This window comes from Biomphalaria glabrata, chromosome 10 (genome assembly GCF_947242115.1).
Source record: "Biomphalaria glabrata chromosome 10, xgBioGlab47.1, whole genome shotgun sequence".
NCBI classification, from domain to species: Eukaryota; Metazoa; Mollusca; class Gastropoda; family Planorbidae; genus Biomphalaria; species Biomphalaria glabrata.
Window position 1 is genome coordinate 19,943,942 of NC_074720.1, and position 20,817 is coordinate 19,964,758.

The 20,817-nt window shown below is 33.5% G+C and overlaps 1 protein-coding gene across 1 annotated transcript; it reads right to left on the reverse strand.

Annotated features, from left to right (window-relative positions):
- Window positions 1-1,691: 1,691 nt before the first annotated feature.
- Window positions 1,692-20,726, reverse strand: LOC106054349 (uncharacterized). Its single transcript, XM_056043939.1, has 12 exons — window positions 20,434-20,726; window positions 17,171-17,341; window positions 13,426-13,554; window positions 9,903-9,966; window positions 8,850-8,998; window positions 7,523-7,600; window positions 6,014-6,160; window positions 5,500-5,581; window positions 4,880-4,905; window positions 4,596-4,780; window positions 3,248-3,420; window positions 1,692-1,824 (listed from the first exon to the last, which is right to left on the reverse strand). The coding sequence occupies exons 1-12, from the start codon at window positions 20,600-20,602 to the stop codon at window positions 1,776-1,778; spliced, it is 1,422 nt and encodes a 473-aa protein (XP_055899914.1). The 5' UTR covers window positions 20,603-20,726; the 3' UTR covers window positions 1,692-1,775.
- Window positions 20,727-20,817: the final 91 nt, after the last annotated feature.

Here is a 20,817-nt window from a genome sequence, read left to right on the forward strand (position 1 = left end):
CATGTACTTGTTACTTATATCTATAATATAAGCTGAATGGCTTAAATTGTAGTTTGAAAAAAAGAGTATATAGGACCTGGTTTGAAGTAAAAACAATGTAATTAGAAAAAGTCCTGGAAAAAGTCCAGGATTTATTTAAAAAAAACAACAATGATATAGTTACAGCAATCTTGTAAGCTGAAAATATAATAATGAAATTTAAAAAATATGCAATTTAGTGTTCATTTATTGACAGATCACTATAAATCTATGGCACAACAGAAGAGAACATTATTTAGGATAACTCAACCAACTTTCAAAAGCATTATTTTTTTTCCACTATAATTTAACTTGTTTTCAAAGATTTTTAAATATTCAAAATTTAATAATCATTAATAAGAATAGGTTTACAATATATATTTTACAATAACCAGGTTATAATAATTAGATGGGTTAAAATAGTGAATAAATATTTTGAAAATTCATTTATTAACCCATTAGCTGAATCTTAAGTCACCCTTAATTTTTGTGAACTTATGAAAAATTGTTTCCTAAATGATTGATTATATTATTACATTTTATGTAAAAGCTGAAGTTTTACCATATGATGCTAGTAAATAAAAATTAATGTAGTTAAATAATAATATTGTAGTAAATCTAAGGCAGGCAACCCTACAAAGTTCTACAGTGAATAAATATGTTTATTCACCAGGACAAACACATAACAGGCTTTTACATTCAAAGAGACTTGTTCCTAATTCTAGCAGTCCTTTTTCCAGCAAACCTGAATACGGACTAATGACAGCCTTCCCTGCTTCGCTCCAAGTCTCTACTACAGTCTTCAGACAGCACAAAAGACAAAGACGGCTCCAAAAACTCTTCCTATTTGTTTATTCTGATGAAAACACTTTTCTTTATCTGTATCCAAGCATCTTCCTGTCTTTGTCCAGTAGTGTGCTCGTACAGGTGCAAGGCAGGGTTACAACTATATATATGTATAAAACCTCTTTAAGTCTTTTCACAATTTAAAAAAACAAACAAAGTAACTAAATTCTACTTTAAGTAATAAAACATACAAAAATGAAGTTCACTATTTATTTGTGTATATTTACATAAATTCATGACCACATTTTCAAGTATTCGTTGTAACTTGTTCGAAAAAACAGAATTTTCATGTAGTAAAAATTGAATTCACCTCAAAATCACATTGAAAAGATTTATTTCACAGCTTTATAAAGAGATATTTGATGTATTGGATATTAAATCATATTATACAATTGAGTGAGAATTTTATTATACATGAAAAATAAAGAGATCCATGGCTAACTTATTTTGCCTTACAAATGTTTGTTGTGTACACAAATTCAAAACACTGAATGTAAATAATGTATTAGAATAACATCATGTTCCATCATATTTAGAAATGCCTGAGATTGTAAAGAGCTAAAGTGTGAAGACTTTTAAGAAATCATTAATTAATACAATCAAGCTAGATCAACAGACTTAGACATATATTATATAGATCTGGATATTAAAATAGGCTACTTAAAAGAGTTAAACTTCTTCAGCTGTAGAGAAATGAAGTTTCAGAGCACACCAGTGTGGAAGACTTTTTTTTTGGTAAAATGTACAAGTAGTGAAGAATATTTATATATATATGAGATGAAAATGGGTAAAAAATACTCCCACACATTACATCCTTCTATCTAAAGTAAAACTGTTTTTGTTTTGTTCCTTTCAGATCAAATTGGAGTAATCTTGAGAGTTTACAATATGCTCCACAGCTCAATCTCTTATCAAGCATCAGGTGCCTTACCAAATACTGGTACAAATGATGTCTGCAATCTGTTCATTCAAAACAAACACAAAATAGTTGAACAGAATGAAACAATTATCTTTGTGTTAAAAGATGAAAGACTGAGAGTGTAAAAGTGAGAAGGGTACCAGTAGCCAGATAAAACTTGGTTGTAATATAGAATGTTAACTAAATTTTCTAAGTTTACCCAGCTATGAATGGTTACTAACCTCAACTAAAAAGAAGTTAAATGTAACAAATACTTTTTTAAAACCTGGCCTATATTGAGTGAACTGCGTCATTATAGTCATGGGTCAAGTATAGTCAAGCTGTGCTTGTCTGGGTGTGTTTTGGGGGGAGGGGGGGGGGGAGAGCACTATTTAATCATGGCCATATTTCTCATTATTGCAAGGCTTATCTTTCCTTAGCTTAGTACATTTTCCATATAAATTTTTTTTATTAATTACAACTAATTGATTAATTAATTGGTTAATATTTTAATTGATTCATGTATTGTCATCAACTATGAATAATTATGCAAAGTTTTAATTTGATCAGAGAGTGGGATATGGGAGAAATAATGTGTAAAAGATTTAGACCAGACAGACAAACAGACAGAGTTAGTTGATATAAGCTTTGTAAGAACACTAAGAAGCTTGATGCACTGATCACATATTCACAAACCATTGGCCATACAAGACAAATATCAATCTGCATTTTCCCAGGAAAATAAGAAGATTCTAATAAATACTTATGCACTGCAACAGCCTCATAATCAATTGGTAAAATAAAATGGGTAAATTAAGGTCTGTATCCATAAAAAGGAACATAAGCCTAAAAGGATTTAGAATATATGCGTTATCTATATGTATTGTTTTATAAATGTGTCAGATTCTTTGTGTTCTGATATTATGGAATATTCTTTGTGTATTAATTAAATATTTTTCTTCACGCCAAATTTGTTGTTGCGTATGTCTACTAGAGTTACTGAGTTATATCACCACAGAGGCATAAGATCCAAATTCAAAAACAAACTCCAATCTAGCAGACGAAATATTTATTTACCATAATTAAACACCTCACAATAACTTGGCAACTTCAGCCTTCAAGAAATCACACACAATAGTGCACATGATTATACATTATAATCCAAATAGAATTTTATCAAATACATAGTTAATGATCACTATGGCTTGAACATAAAACACGCCTGTCTTCTTCAATATCCATGGCGTTAACTAATTTCTGACCATGTGATCAAATCTCAAAAAAAGATTTCTTGCCCATAATTCATTGCTCTCCCGTGTAGCATCATAATCCCCATAAATAAGTGTACCCTGTGCTTCACAACTATCACCTGTCATTGGCTATCAGACAGTCATGTGACACTATATTATCATAAATAATAATATAGTGTTTAAAGCTTTTCTTTACTAAAAAATATTTGGTTAAAAAAAAGATTGTTTTAGTTACCTGACACTAAATTCTTTTGAATCTAAGCTGAGAAGTTCTCCATCAATGTTGATGTATTTTTCCAACTCCATGTTTTTTGCCTCTCTTTCAGTCCTAGGATTTGTTGCATTCTCTCTTTGCAGCTTGACTTTGAACTCTGTTACATTGTTTAAGACTTCCATATTTCCAGGGCTCTGTATCACACAATATGAAAATGACATATGTAATACTACTTAAATAAAAAAAAAAAGATGTATCTTTTTTGCGTTATTAAATAAAATAGAAAAACCTCATATTATCTTTCATTAAATAATGTCATTTCAAATATAAATGTTTAAATTTTTACCACCTCATGCTTAGAAGTTTTATATGATAACCCTTTTCAACTTTGAATTTGATGTAGGGAATAGGAGACTATTGTAATGACACACAGACACACTTTTAAGGAGTAGATCTACTATTGCACTTAACACTGTAAGGGCAAGTACATATGCTTTAAAATGCCCAGGGTAATTTATAATTCACTTTGGTGGTAAAAGAAAAGTGTTTTTTTAATAAAAAAAAACCAACAACTTATATTTAAATATCAACACTTAATCTAAAACAATCCTAGGAAAGTCAACCTTCAAAAATACAAATAGAAAAAGTGTAATATAAATTATTATTATTATAGCTTTTATATAGCGCTACTTTCTTGCTTATAGCATGCTCAGAGTGCTTTTGGTCCAATCTCATTTGTGGACCAGTGGGGGGGAGGGGGTATTTAGGAGTTGGTTTTCCGTGTTGCCTTTAGGCGCTCAGTAAACACAACTCTGCCCGAGTTGGGTGTCGAACCTCGAGCCCCCTTCTAGGTAGCCAAGCCAAGTTCAAGCGCACTTGGCCTCTCGACCACGCTTCCCATAAAATAAATAAAAAAAAAAGAAACATAAACAAATTATCTATGGTACCTAAACTGAAATTTCCAGCCAAAGTATGACTTGCCGTAAACTATTAGTACATAAAATACTATCATTGGTACTATTTGTTTTCTTGAGGTTTAGAATGAAATGTATGTATAAAGCTTTCCAATTTACATTTTTACAATTACACAGTGAACTATAGGAGTTATATAGATCCACACTGGTATGTCCATAGTTTTGGTTATGCTATGTTTATGAGTAAAAAAAAATTGTATACCCTGCTGCCATTCATTTGTAAAAATGTGTATAGCCCGCAGGTTTTATTTGTGAAAAATACAGTAGCTGGGTTTATAAAATTCATGCAAGGCTTTATCAGCTAGTTAATAGTCTCATGAAGGCAGTTGAAAAGTATTTATAAACCTTTCATTCTTTATTGCTAAATAAAGAATCTAAAAAAAAAAAAAACTTACAGATGTCTTGCTGACAGCAACCATGCTTTTTATTGTAGACAACTGACTACAGCCAGAGCTAACCACAAGCTGACAACATTGACCAAATGGGTCAACATATTTTTTATTTTCTGTGTCCACAAACTCATATGGAAATGCATAGATTGAATAGCAATGTTGAACTGCTGGTTCTAGGTTAATCCAGTCTTATTTAGAGGAAAGATTAGAAATAGTGGAAATGTGAGCCCAGTGGATGAAAAAATTCTACATTTTTAAAAATATTAATACTACCAATGAACTGTTACCTGAGAGACTTGATGAAACACCACCTCTTGAGAATAAAACAAAAATAACTAATTCAGTTTACATTATATTGTATTCACATATCACTATACAAACATAAAATCTCCGTTTTTAATCAGACTCAATAAAATTCATAAACATAATAGATGAATCTATGTTGAATAAAGTGTGTCGTCACAATAAAAAAGGTGAAAATTAAACTAAATTGATATACTGATTAAAATTTGTGCACATAATTTAGAAAAATACATTTAATAATATTAAAGGAATAAAGTTTTTTTTTCTAAGGGTTCATTTTGAAATTTTATCTAGATTTTATTAAAAACTTGTGAAGTTATTAAATTAATACTAAAATAATAAAAATATGCTAAAAAATGTAAGGGAAGAAATTTATAAGAAAATGTAGCATTATTATTAAAAAAAAAATTAATAGTAAAGAAATATAAAATAATTTTTTTTTTAGAGAACTACTTCCTTTGGAAATACAAAACTGTTTTTTTTCTCAATGGATCCTAAAAATCTTTATTTTAAATCTTCTTCTTCCATCTTATTTAAGAAAATCTATTTTTTTTTACTAGATATCCTTTCCTTAAAAGAACAAAGTAATGTAGGCTACAATTACCCAGAACCTGCAACAAACTGGCGGTATTGAACTTCTGCATCGAAATATCTTTTTCCAGTAAGAAATTGTCCAAGAAAAACATCTGAAAAAAAGAGCACTTATGATATAATGCCTGTGTGTATTAAAAGCTAGATTTTTTTGTTCAATCAAACAGTGATATCTATTTTTAGCTCAGGTTAAAAATTAAAAACTAATTTTTATTTTAAATTCCATTGCCAGGGATCTGTAATTATTTTATTAAGTTTCTTTTCTTCATTTCCATTGATGCCACAAAATTGTAACCATTTTGTTCTAAATATTTGTTCAATTATTTTTATTTAAAAAGTTTTAAAGTTATGTAGATTATGTATTATATTGTGCATTTCTAATAGAATCAACATTGTCTTCATCCAACCAACAAGGAGCAAATATCAACATGACAGCAACTTTAATTCACTTAACCACTGAAACTTTGCTGGGATATACTGGAAATAAAAGCAATGCTACAAAAGTATGCACTAAAACATTAACTTACAAAGGTACCTCCATTTCTTCATCCACCGCAATTCCTCTGCCCATTTAATCAAATCTGCACACATTCCATAGGCCACAAATAGATGTGAAATAGAAAATAATTTATTGTTGCAGTAGACTCCAAAAACTGAAGCCCTATGTTGTTCACCTGACAAAGAAATATAATAATGGAAAATGGAAATAAAAAGTAATTCTGTAAATAGCTGAAAACTAGGCTCTAGCATGTAGCATGAAAAGAATATTTAGCAAACATATGTTAAGATACACAGATCTTCATTTTTTTTTGTTAAAGAAAAAACAATAAGCAGTTAACATATACACCTTTAAAACTATATGCAGAGTATTTACTTATTGGCATAATTATTTTCACAAAGCTTATATCAACTCACTCTGTCTCTATAGTAAAAATTTGTACACCTTATTTCTCCCACACCAATTCTCGGATCAAGTTGAAGCTTAGCACAATTATTCATTGGCATAGATAAGACATGAATCAATAAAAAAAATTAACCAGTTAGTCAATTTATTACTGGTAATTAATTATTTTGTTTGATACCAACAAGGGAAATTAATCCTTCAGTTTTCACAGATACAGCTAAATATCTAGGTTTTCAACATTAGATGCTTAGATAATTCATCATCACTCCTTTGAGTTCCTCATGGAACATAGGGCCTCGACAAAAATACGCCACTCTCCACGGTTTCTTGCTAGCTTTTTGATGGTGTCCCAGCTCTTCCCGGTCTTCTCTGCTTCTTCAAGTACACTGTGTCGCCATGTTCTTTTTGGTCTTCCTCTGCGTCTTGTTCCCTGGGGGTTCCACTCTAAGGCCTGCCTAGCTCTGTTGCTGGTATCTTTTCTAAGGGTGTGACCAATCCATCTCCACTTCCTCTCTAAGATCTGCACTTCTATATTTTTCTGTCCACTCATCTCCCACAGTTTGGTGTTTTCTACTTTGTCATACCAGTGTATTTTTAGGATATTTCTCAGGCATCTGTTGATGAAGGTCTGTATTTTTTTTGTTGTGGCTTCAGTTGTTCTCCATGTTTCAGAACCATACAGTAGGACAGCCTTGACATTAGAGTTAAAGATTCTTAGTTTAGTCTTGTTTGAGATGTAAGGAGATTTCCAGGTTGGTTCTAGCTGTGTAAATGTCTGACGTGCTAGATTTATATAATAATATAATATAATAAATATCTAGGTTTTCAACATTAGATGCTTAGATAATTGAACACGTTATTTCTCTCACAACCATTCTCGGCTCAAGTTGAAACTTTAAACAATTATTTAGTGTACCTAACAAAACACGAAACAATTAATTAATTATTTTGTTTGACTTCAAATAAAGGAAATACCTTCTAAATTATTGAAAGATAAAGCTGTGAGTTCTTTCCCTTAGCTTTGTTTATTTAAAAAGGATTTTTTACATTTTGCTTATTGTAAACTTAAAGCGTATAGCTTATCTTAAGTACAAAACTAAAAAATAGTTTACTATTCAAAAAATGTGTTTACCTCGAATGATGTTAAGGACTGAAGTTTTAGCACCAAAACCCCCTGCATTATAGTACTTTGTAGCAGCATTTCCTGTACCTGTTCAAAATTAAAATTTCAAATTCAGAGATGTTACTAATCAATGAATAATACAAACAGTCTAAGATGTGACAACATTGAAAGAATAAAATATTTGGCGATAAGAAATTTGAGCTTTTCCTTTCAATTTGTAAAAGACAAAAAATGAACAGATTAATTAACCTCTATTTTCAATCCAAGGCAAAAAGAGTGTTCTTAATAATGACATTTGATCAGTTACATCATGTTTAACAAAAATGATGAAATACCTAGAAAAGCTAAAGCTTGTAATACATCAACAGCTGAAAATGATAAGGTAAAAAAAAATATAGTATGTAGAAAAGTAAGTAGGAAGTGTGGCTGAGAAGCTTAACCCTATTGGCTACCTATCAAGTGGGCTTGATTTTGAAACCAGACTTGTGCTGAGTTGAGTTTGCTGAGTGCCTAAAGGCAGCACGGAAACAGTCTCCTAAATTCCCCTTCCCCCACAGGTCAACAAAAGAGATTGGACCATAGTACACTGAGCATGATATAAGCTTATACAAAAGCTAATAACAAAAAAAGATTGCTTTCTATTGACTGCTTCACAACGATATCTTTTAAAGACTTTGATAATATATAATGTACAAGGAATAAATTATGCTATTTTATCAATGAAGCAACAAAATGAAATTTCATAATTATGTAGGCCATTTTTATTATTTTTAAAATTTCTTTTGCGCAGGACATCTTTCATACTATAAGCACATGCACAGTGCGCTCTGGTTTAATCTCTATTGATGACAGCAGTATCTAGAAGGTTTCTGTCTTGCCTTTAGACACTCAGCAAACACAACTGAGCTTGACAGGTCATCTTCCTCTATCCCTTAGTCTTTTGTAACGTTGGGCCACAGCACAAGATCTGTTGACCATCTTTCTCCATCACTGTTTTTTTGCCTTGAAAACTCTTTCAATGGCAGGCTCATCCATTCTTTTATGTTGTCTTACCATCACTTTCTCTGTCTGTGTCTTCTTCTTTTTCCTGGTACTTTTCCCTCATGAAGGTCTTTACGAGGCCCTCAAAACCTTAAAATATAACTACAGAGCTTAAGTTTGTGTTTTAACAGTTAGCAGGCCATTGTGGAGTCCAGTTGCTGTTCTAATCCTGTCTCTAATCTAATTGTTTGTGATGTAGTCTTTTCTACCTTGACAGGTAGCCACCTAGACAGGTAGCCAAGCAATTGATGCCACTCAACTACTTTCTATTTAATGTCAAAACATTTTCTCCTACCTGCTGGAATAATGCCAATTGGAGGTACATTAAGTTTAACTAAGTCAGTATCAGGACTGTCATAATTTATTCCAGATTTCTTTTGTTCTTGTAAAGTTATTCCTTGAAGCAGCTCTTGGTACAAACCATCTCCACCAACAACCACGATGCTGAAACAGACCCAACAGTTATTGTCTTTACAATATTATATAGCATTTAAATGAAACATTGTACACATTTTAATTTAAAGATAATCTCAATATCAGATAACATTAAAATTATTATTACAATTAGTTAAAAAAAAACAGCACTTTGAATATACCAACTTTCATCAAATTAAAACATAAGTTAGTATCACCACTACTTTCAGTGAACATCACCATTTATTTCTGTGAGTATCACTTCTACTTTCTGTAAGTATCACCACTTTTAGTGAGCATCACCACTACTTTCTTTGAAAATTTCACTACTAATATTTTTGATGGTCATGTTTATCTTTCAAACTGCCTTGTTCACACTGTTTCACCCACAGATAGCAAGATAACAAGATTTTAAATATTATTTGAGTTGTGTTTTGGAATAAGTTACAGCAAACTATTAACAACTATGATTACTGTCTAATGTTTTAAAGTAACTCAATTCGAAGAAAAAACAAATGGAGTGGTAGTACTATCCTTACTTCCAGAGATCACACTATTTGAATATTAAATTTGTTGTAAGGGAGATAATTTAAAATAAAAACTCTAAAATCCCAGACCTTTTTTCTTTTTTAAAAAACAAATAAAAGTATTTCAAATTTTGCTGATAAAAATATGAATTTAATAATGCAACAAAATCTTTAAAAAAAAATTAATTAAAAATGTTTTTTTTAAAAAGTTTTTAAAGTCCATAAAGTTGGTGAAACCGAATTGAAACATCAATGTGACTAGGAAGTGGGGAGGGGGGAGATTAATGCTCCTTTAAATATTACCAAATACCTCATTAGAGCTTGTTGGTCTAGTGAAATTCAAACTAGAATACTGAATTCACAACTATGCCCCATGTGTTTTAAAAAAGTAATGTAGAAATAAGTACCCATCATAGTGTGAAAAATCTGTACTCTCTCCAATTTGAGTAGCATGTTTAGATCTTTCTGTCACTGGGAAAAGAAATATTGCCTAATAAATAGGATGAAAATACCCACCCAGCAGAATAGCTTCTAAAAGACTGGCATGTCTCCTAATTTAATACTGTCTTTTCAAAAATATTGGAGAGGACTAAAATTAACATTAAATTGTGACTTACTGACAAAAAAAACAAAACAACTTTACCTTAATCCTGTGATTAACAAATAAAGGTGATATTGTTTTTAATTAGGGGATGCACCGTATAGTACTTTTTGATATCCGGCCAGAGCCGGATATGACCGGATAGTAAAATTTGATATTCGGCCGGGGCAGGAGCCGAATACCTAAGTGTCTTGTAAATAGCTTGTACTGCTGAGCATTTTACGAAACTGTTAAATAACATACCGGTACCTATATTTGTTGGTATTATTTTTTTTCCTTTTATATACCTTATTGTTTTAAACTCTGTTACTGATTGATTTATTAAAGATTAACAGTATTTATAAACAGAAATTAATCTGTGCAGCATGAGCGTGTCTGTGTGTATGTACGAGGCCACCAACTAAAAAGGCTGTGTGTTGGAGGGTCAATGTAAAATATGTTAGTATATATTGAACTAGTTACTAATGTAAATCTCTCATCTGGCTTGTATGGTGGTTGGATGTTTGTGTTCAAGAATTTCTGACCAACAACTGGTCATCAGACTTGTAATTTTAAGTCCAAAGACTGCTTCTGGTTCTGGCTTCAAGGGCTTAATACTGATAGCTGTTAGTTAATAGTTGGAATCTGAAGCGTAGTAGGTCATATATTTATTAATCCATTTGCGACAAAACGAACATCTATTATACCTACTCATAGCCTGAGCCTTAAATGTTGCGAAGCATAGATTTAATTGTAGTCTGTAGGCCTATTATTGATATCTATGTTTAGATCTACTGTTATATAGATCTAAGAGAATTAGGAAAACCAACTATAGAAAAAAAAACTCACCCACACCATCCCTACCAAAAAAAAAAAAAAAAAATAGACTTTGTGTTCTACTGATTGTAACAACCTGGTCAGATAGACATAGTGAGCCTACACATGTAGTCCTAGTGTAGTGTGTATAGATGATTGTGTTGACCTTCATGCATTTTTTTTTCCTTGGGCATACGCAATAGTGTTGAGTGTGCAGTCAAAATAAAGATAACACATTGGCATGGTCAGTCAAGCATATAGATAAATTATATCCGTACCTTAGTTATAGAGGTCAAGTGTTTCTTAACATTCCAGCATATTTTTTCTTTGCTTGCTAGATCTTATTGTGGTGTTTTAGATCAATTTATTTTCTGCGATGTTAAATTTTACTGTAAGGTTTTCCTTTATATATTAAGTCCATAGAATTAAACAATGAAATTAGCTTTCTTTCTAAAATTTTAATACAAGGGAAAAAATACATACACGCATACGTGCACATATTTGTTTTATTTTATTGTGAAATGAACGTGTGTTTAGCGCCCTAAATGACATTTCTCTCCAAGTTAACAAACTTAGTCTCATCATCTAGTCACCTCTAGACAGTGTCAATATTTCTCAACAATCTCCGTTAATCCATTCTGGCTTAAGAATGGTCAATGTCTATCAATACATTGTCATGGATTAAACAAATAAGAAGTTGGGGGTGTTGAGTCTCTTGAGCCCTCCCTTTAAAGATACCCCTGGTCAGTTTCTGTTTGGCTTGTAGTCCAGCCTCCTAATTGAGACTTAACTCAAAGTAAACAAACTTATTACCCAGCTAATAGTATAAAAGGAGTGGCTTGTGGTCCAGACCCTTGATTGACAACCTATCTCATAATCCACAAACTCATACCAGATTAACCTTATAGAGATTTGGCTTGTAGTCCCGCCCCTAATAAAAATTATACTCCAAGTAAACAAACTCAGTTCCCTCATAAGATGTGACCTCTAGACAGTGTCAACACGTTGACATCTAGCTTAATGTGGTCAGCTGCCTATCTGTGAACTCAATGTTATGGACTAAACAAACAAAAGGAGGTGGGGGTTGCTCATCTCTACCTCTGGAGATATACCCGCACATCTAGACAGATTATCAGCGTGACGTAGTTAAGAAATATTACATGTTTACTAGACCACTCAAAGGTCATGACAAGCTTTTAATATATGCCAGAGATCACTGCTACGAATGTAATGTGAATTTATAATGCAAATTTTGATTTCTATTTAGATTAACACGCCTTGTCTTTGTACTAAAAAATATTTGATGCATAGTCATAGTTTATAGTTTTACAAACAAATTCTTTTATTTGAAACAAAAACGTTAATGTATTTCAGAACTGACATTATTGAATTATGTCCACTTTATGAGTATTGGTGTATTTTTATTAACATGGAGATTTAGTTTAAACTTCTTGTTGGACATCGTTTATCACCGTCGACTACCTTTATATTGTTTGCCTTTCGCCTGTGTTGTTTCGATATTTAAGTTTTACCTCTGTTTGGCGTATCTGGTAAAGACTTAGCGCGGAGGCGCATAACAATAATAATAGAAATACAGGTGTGGCTTTTACTATCCGGTAGTGATATCCGACAGGAGCCGGATAGTGAAAAAGTGCAGAATATTTGGCAGAAGCCGGAGTGACTATCCGGTGCACCCCTACTTTTAATGTATGTGAAATATGTGTCTTCATGTGAATGCAGTATGATGTTTAAAATTTTATCAATTTTAGTATACAGATGGTAGGCTACTAACCACTTAAATTATTGCATGATAATTATTACACTCACACAAGCAGCATGGTCTTAAATAGAAAATATATGCCAGCAAATATACACACCTTTCCAAGGCTCTATTAACCAGGATAAACAATGGTCTGAACACTGTTATAAGCTGCCTACTTCCATAAGAGATTTAGGCCAAACAATACTTTCAACTACTCTCTATGATTTTGTGTGGATTTCCTAACCATTTTAATTTGATTTGCTTTATAAAAATTGTGAATTTCTATTTTCACATGGTGAAACACACTAAGTTTATTTTTTTTATATACCTTGCCAAGTACACTTTTAATTTGATAAGTTTTTTGTTAAGGTATAATTGCATAATTGAAATATTAAAAAAAAGTACAATCTACATTTAGTATCTTAGCATTTATTAACCATCTCAGCAACCATTTTTTGGCACAACTTAGTTCTTTGAATTACCAAATATAAAAACATCTACATTTTGTTAATTGTTAGTATTTATGGGTGTGTATTTATGTATGGTGTTTGTCTCGAAAAAGGCTACTCTTGTACTTTGTTGTTATGACCCTAGCATCATTCTCAATGTGGACAGTGAGTAAAGCTGATACAGTTGAAAAAGTAAAAAAAAAAAAAAAAAAAAAAAAAAAGAAATTCCTACCCAAACTAGTGTTTTAACAAAAGTTTTAATTGTTACAAAACATTTCTATTTTTACATTTTACAAAAGCAACAAAAAGTGTATATCACAAACCAATCACTGTAGTTTCAATGCCTGTAAGTTTAAATAAAGGTTCAGCCTCTTCATGATATATCTGCAGACCTTTACCAGCGCCCCCAAATGGGTTGATGACAACAAACAGTTTTTTAGGTCGTCCAGAAGCTGAAATAAAAAACAGTTAAAAAAAAACAACATATTATTTTTTAAAAAAGACAGCTCATATCTTTATTTAAAAATATATTTCTTGGAGAAATTTTCAAGCATAGATTTTAAGACAAATTTTTACAAAATTGAACAGAACATGAATGTTGGCATTGATATTAATATTACTAAATTTAAGATACCGTATAAGTACATTTTGAACATATAAAAATTAAAATAAAAAAGACTCTTGGTAAATATTTATAATTATAGATACCTAGCTTGATTCCTGGCACTGACATCACTAACACCACCAAAGTTTATACAAAATTATTATATTTCAATTTAAAAAAAAAAATATATATATATATATATACACATACGTTTTCTTTATATATATATTATGGCTCCTTTTGTCTCGAAAGGCAATGGATGCGCTCAAGTGAGTCACTGGTTTTGGCTTCATATTGAGACGGGGCAGAATCTGGTGTGGCTAATCAAGCCAATTTTAGAACGGCAGACTTTGCCACAATTCGTACATTTGTATGCCTCTGATTTAGGGCTAGCAGACAGGGCAGCTTTCTTTTTTTCCCTCTTGATTAAAGCCGCTTCAATTCTTTTGTTCTCAGCAAGGGTTGTCCCAGCACGCACAGTCTGTCTCCATGCACTCCGGTCTTTGGCTATGTTTTCCCACATACTTTCACTGATGCCTGAGGCTCTCATGTCTCGCTTGCAGACATCTCTATATGTTAGTCTTGGGCGGCCCTTGGGTCTGACTCCTTCCACAAGCTCAGCATATAAGATATCTTTCGGGATTCTACCATCTGGCATACGGGTGACATGTCCGAGCCAGCGTAATCTCCTTTGTGTCAGGAGAGCATACATGCTGTTCATATTGGCCAGTCTCAAAACTTCCTGATTGGAGACATGGTCCCTCCAAGAGATGCCCATTATGCGTCTCAGGCAGCGCAAGTGGAAACTATTCAATCTGTGCTCTTGGTACATGTATGTTGACCAGCTTTCACTGCCATAAAGGAGAGTGCTCACAACACAGGCGTTGTAGACTAGGATTTTGGTCGCTGTGGTCAATTTACCATTTTCCCAGACGCGCTTGGAGAGTTTTGCCAATGCTGTGGTAGCTTTTCCTATCCTTTTTGTCAGCTCGATGTCTAAGTCTAGGTTACTGACAATTGTTGAACCCAAGTAGGTAAATTCCTGCACCACTGAAAGGGTGTGGTTCCCAATTTGTATTATAGGTATTTCTGCAACGTCTTGTGCCAGGATTTCGGTCTTGGAGAGACTTATAGTAAGGCTAAACTCTTGACAAGCAGCTGCTAAGGCGTTCACTAGCTTCTGTAGACCTCCTTGTGAGTGAGATACGAGTGCCGCGTCATCGGCAAACAGCAGCTCCCTTATCAAGATACGACGCCTTTTCGTTTTGGCTTTAAGACGTGCCAGGTTAAAGAGCCTTCCATCGGATCTGCTATGGATGTATATTCCGTCTTCCAGGGATTTAAAAGCACTGGATAGTACGACTGAGAAGAAGATGCCAAATAGTGTAGGGGCCAGTACACATCCTTGTTTTACACCGCTCTTAATGGAGAATGGCCTGGAGGAAGAACTTTCAAACTGAACGGTGCCCTGCATATTTTCGTGAAAAGCTGACACTAGTTTTCTTAACTTATTTGGACAGCCGATTCTCTCTAGTACAGCAAACAGACCGCTTCTGCTAACAAGGTCAAAGGCCTTGGTCAAATCAATAAAAGCTATGAAGAGGGGCTGCTTTTGTTCTCTGCTCTTCTCCTGTAGCTGCCGCAGAGAGAAAATCATATCTGTTGTAGATCTTCCTGCCCTAAAGCCACACTGCGACTCTGGATAAACACGATCTGCCAGGATCTGTAATCGCTTTAGTAACACTCTAGCAAAAGCCTTTCCGACTATGCTAAGCAGTGAGATGCCTCTGTAATTGTTACAATCAGAGCGGTCGCCTTTATTTTTATAAATTGTAACAATGTTGGAGTCTTTCAATTCCTGGGGGACCATTCCTTGTTCCCAGCACAAGCTTAGCAGTTCATGGAGTGGTTTGATTAGGGCATGTTTTCCAGCCTGAATTACTTCAGCAGGAATGCCATCTCCTCCGGGTGTTTTCCCATGTGCAAGCATGTCAATGGCAATGCTCAGCTCCTTTACTGAGGGCGTTTCGTCTAATTCCGTCAAAACTGGAAGTGATGGGAAGTTGGAAACAGCATTTGGTGAGATGGCGTTTTCAATCTGGTAGAGTTCTGCATAGTGTTCTACCCATCGTTCCATTTGCAGCGCACGATCGCTGATGATTGAGCCATCTTTTGACTTGAGTGGAGCACACTTGCTGGTGTGAGGTCCAAAGGCTTTTCTCATGCCCTCATATAGTCCTCTTATGTTACCACAGTCGGCACAAGATTGAATATCTTCGCATATATATATATATATATATATAATCTTCAGGACTCTCTGTGTAGTGGTAAGGATTAAGGATTCTAACATATTCTATGGCCTCTGAATAATATAATCTCAAAGGTCACCTGTGATTCCCAGTTTATATTTTGCCCAACTCTAACAGGTTACCTGACCTTATGAGAGGAAATTAAGCATAAATTCAAATCTTATCTAATGTTTCAAAACTAAGAAAAACATTTAAGTAGTTTGGAGCACTCAGCAAAGGGGGTTCTAACATACACTGCATCCTCAGCAAATTTACCATGTTTCATCAAGATTGATCAAAGGTATTGATTTGAATGATGATAAATGATGGTTTGAATGATGATAAATACCTTCAATAGCTTTTAATATGTTGACATCTAAAGCTATATTAGGATTATCAATCATGTTTTTTGAAAGGTAAAAATTACATTTAATGCCCTACAGTGTGAAGAATTGGAAATTCTCTCTTCAAATTTCTAAATTCATGAAAAGTATCTTTATTAAATTAAACCTTGTTAATATTGTTACAATCTCTCTTCCTACTCAGGCCTTCTGTAAGCACTGCTAAACACAACACAACACATCAAGAACCTGACAACAAGAGCTCCACAATATCGGGTACTTTAATAATGAGTGAATAAGTAGATAACAGCCAATACTAGACAATTGGCATCAAACACATCAACAACTAAAATGTCACTCTGTACATCACCGTACAAAACTCTACTGTCTCTCTTTCTGGACTTGTACATCAACACATGAGGACTCAACCAGGACAGACTTCATGGCCGACTAACAGTCCCGGTCTCGACGCTCTTCGGTCTTGAACTGCCGCTTTCCTACACACTGTGTCCTCGTACACGCAGGCTTTCGATCACATGACCATAACATTGGTCATATTTGCGTGTAATCGTAGTACTGTCCCTTGTCCATGGCCCCGCTGACCTGAGTGATTCACGTGTGTGTCAGCTGAGCCTATAGTTAACCCTTTTGCGCCCCAATAGGGTCATAACAATATGTATGCTTTAGTGCAGTCTAATCTAATCTATGTAATACAAAAGTAACAAAACACAAAGATGTACAAGAGAAAAGAAAGAAAATGTCACTATTACAATAATAATTTCTGAGATCAATCATATCATTGCAGCTAGTTTAGAGCTACATCCATATAGTTTACCTGCAATTTGCTGATTTATTAAATGAACACACTGCTCAGATATCTCTTGTATCTGTAAAGTTTTTATGAGTAATGTATTGTTGGCTTCATGGTGAATATATTGCAGCACAGTCTCTGAACATTTTTGAGGAGGTTGTATACATAACACATCTGGCCATTTGAAAGTGATGGCTGAAAGCATATAAGATAATTATTGATTCTGCAGTAGAGCCTATGTTAATATCATTGTTGATTCTGCAGTAGAGCCTATGTTAATCTCCTTGTTTGTAGCTTCAGGAAGGTATTTATTTTGTGTACCATTAATATATAAGTTGGAAGTGTGGTCGAAAGGCTAAGTATGCTTAAACTTGGCTTGGCTACCTATGAAAGGGGACTCGAGGTTCGACACATGACTCAGGCAGGGTTGTGTTCTGAGCGCCTAAAGGCAGCATGGAAAACTTCTCCCAGATACTCTCCCCCCAGGTCCACAAATGAGATTGGATCATAGCGCTCTCAGCATGCTATAAGCATGAAAGTAGCGCTATATAAAAGCTATAATTATTATAATTATAAGCTTTTGTAGACCTAAATATAAATAATTTATTGTTCAACCACATGTAAATATATAACTTTTCGTACACCTTCATAAAATTATTATGTGGTTGAAAATTTAGCCAAAAATAGATTTGGTTAAAAAAAAGTAGTTTTAAATTTTTTATTTCATTTAAAACGTTTACATTTAATGATTTTGGATTTATTTATTTATTTTCAATGTTGAAAATGGAATATTAGAAAGCTTCATTTTCAAAGCTACCAACTTATTTTCACCTTTTCCTTATAATATACTATTAAAAATGTGCTGTTGTTATTTCTAAGTAGCTTTGTCCTTGACACTCAAGACATACAAGTTTTTGTAAAGCAATATATATGATATTTTATTTGATTAAAACTACAAAGTAAAACAAAAATCTAAAATTGAAATAAAAGATAATATAAGTAGTACAAGACAGGAAATGTCACAGAATGAATTAAGAATGACACATCTGACAGGTAGAAGGATAAATATATTGTGGCAAAGTTTTGATTGTATTCTATATTCTAATAATATTCTGCAATTAGAATAGAAATTTAAAAATTTACAGTGGGCAACATGTGGTGTGTGGGTAACATGTGGTGTGTGGGTAACATGTAGTGTTTGGGTAACATGAGGCGTGTGGGTATTGTGTGGAGTGTGGGTAACATGTGGTGTGTGGGTAACATGTGGTGTGTAGGCAACATGTAGTGTGTGGGTAACATGTGTCATGTGGGTAATGTGTGGAGTTTGGGTAACATGTGGAGTGTGGGTAACATGTGGTGCATAGGCAACATGTAGTGCATGGGTAACATGTGGTTTTTGGGTAACATGTGGCGTTTGGGTAACATGTGATGTGTGGGTAATGTGTGGAGTGTGGGTAACATGTGGCATGTGGGTAATGTGTCGAGTGTGGGTAACATGTGGTGTGTAGGTAACATGTAGTGTGTGGGTAATGTGTGGAGTGTGGGTAACATGTAGTGTGTGGGTAACATGTAGTGTTTGGGTAACGTGGCATGTGGGTAATGTGTGGAGTGTGGGTAACATGTGGGGTGTAGAAAATGGTTTTAATCCCTCTATATATAGTTTTCCACTCTTGCTCTTACTTAAAGCAGCATTGGATGACTAACTACTAGTTAAGTAGTTATTGATAATCAGTTATGATATTTAAACACATATCTGGAATCAGTACAGGCTACACTATAATAACAACAACAAACAAAATACAGCGTTGTTATTTCTTGCAATCCTATCTATATATATATAGAGAGAGACCATTGAAATAGAGTAAACTTTTCAATACCTTGATACCATCTTAGACAATAAACTAAATTTTACTGCAAAAACTGATTATATCAGCAAAAAAGGGCACCAAAGATTATGATTACTGAGAAAATGACCTTGTTTAATGTTAGCCAAAAGGCCTCGGCTATGTTTTATCACGCTCACATATCTGCAATATTTTAACTTTTAATATCACTGCCTGGTATGGCAATCTTAACATTAAAAATAAAAATAAACTTCATAGAATCCTAAATGCTGCTAGTAAAGTAATTGGCCAAAAAAAACAACAACCATTAGGGCAGCTGTTTGAGACAAACATCCATAAAAAAGCTAAAAAGATTCTAGAAATAAAAAATCACCTTTGGGTCAGGATTTTGTGATTTTACCATCACAAAAGAGATACAAGACACCGATAGCAAAAACAAACAAACACAAAAAATCTTTTGTTCCCCTGGCAATCAAATCATTAAATAGAAACTATTCGATATAAACTTTTCACAAGTAAATTATGAGCCAGTCTGGTATGAATGTACATTTTGGTTTTCTATAGTTATGTTTTGTTTGGTGTGATGCATAAATTGTAAGACAAATTTCCTTACAGATAATAAAGATTATTATTATTATTATAATTATATATAATATATAATTATATATCTATATCTATCTATCTATCTATTTTTTTTGACTGCCTTGTCATGTGATATGTGCTCTGGACTGTTGTTTTGATGGTACCGGCTTTGAACTCTTTCCATCACCATTGCCTGGGTTTTGAGTATGAAATACCCCTACAGGGGGTTTTGGCATTAAAACCACCCACTTTAATCAGTCACCAAATTCCATTAGTGTTGCCAAAGGGGGGGAAGTGAGTTTAAACCCCCTTCCAGAGTTTTTTTTAATGTTAAAAAAAGCTTCTTCAAAATAAAACTAAAGCAAGCAACAGTCAACGAATTTTATGAGCATAGCGAAGGAGAGTTTTGAGTTTAACCCCCCCCCCCCCCTCCCTGCAGAAAGTTCTAGGCTTAAACACCCTCCAGAGGGTTGTTATTCCCCCCCCCCCCCTTTTCTGTGTGTTTTTGACCTTAAAAACACCATCTAAAGCAAACTAAAGTCAACAAATTGTATGAACATAGCTAAAGGAGATTTTGAGTTTAAAACCCTCTCAGAGAGTCTTTTCACTAACTCCAGGAAGAACTTATTCTAGGGTACAAAAACCGTCTGAAAGAATTAAGGGTCAGAATATGTCATGAAGATTAATTACATGCACACACATATATAGGCCTATATAATATATATATATATATAGTATAGATCTAGGCCTACTATATAGAACACAATAGAATAGACTATAGACCTTCTCGTCTTATCTTATAGATTACAGACGTTACTTCAAAGAAAGACAAAGTCAAAAAAGTATACTTAATCTATTTACCAGATGCTTCCTTTGATTTTTGAAATACTTTGAATCCAGCCAAGCCAACAGTTAAAATATTTTCTTTCCCTTTGATTTTCACTGCCTCTGTAAAAATAACAGTTTCTTCTAGATTTTGATTAACTGTTTCTTTGTTTGTCTGCGATATATTTTCTGATTTTGATTCCATTTTATGACATTCATGGATACAGCATCATCCAGTTAGCAGTGGTCAGATGGTTAGATCTAGACTCTATTATAGTGCCAAATAAGCTCTAACACGGTTGTAGAACTTCAATCTCCCCCCCCCCCCCTCAACCCACTCAAAAGGCTCATACACTCATACGTCATAGCGCTATTTACAGTGTATTTCTGTCTTTCCCACCCCTCTTTATTATTCTGTAT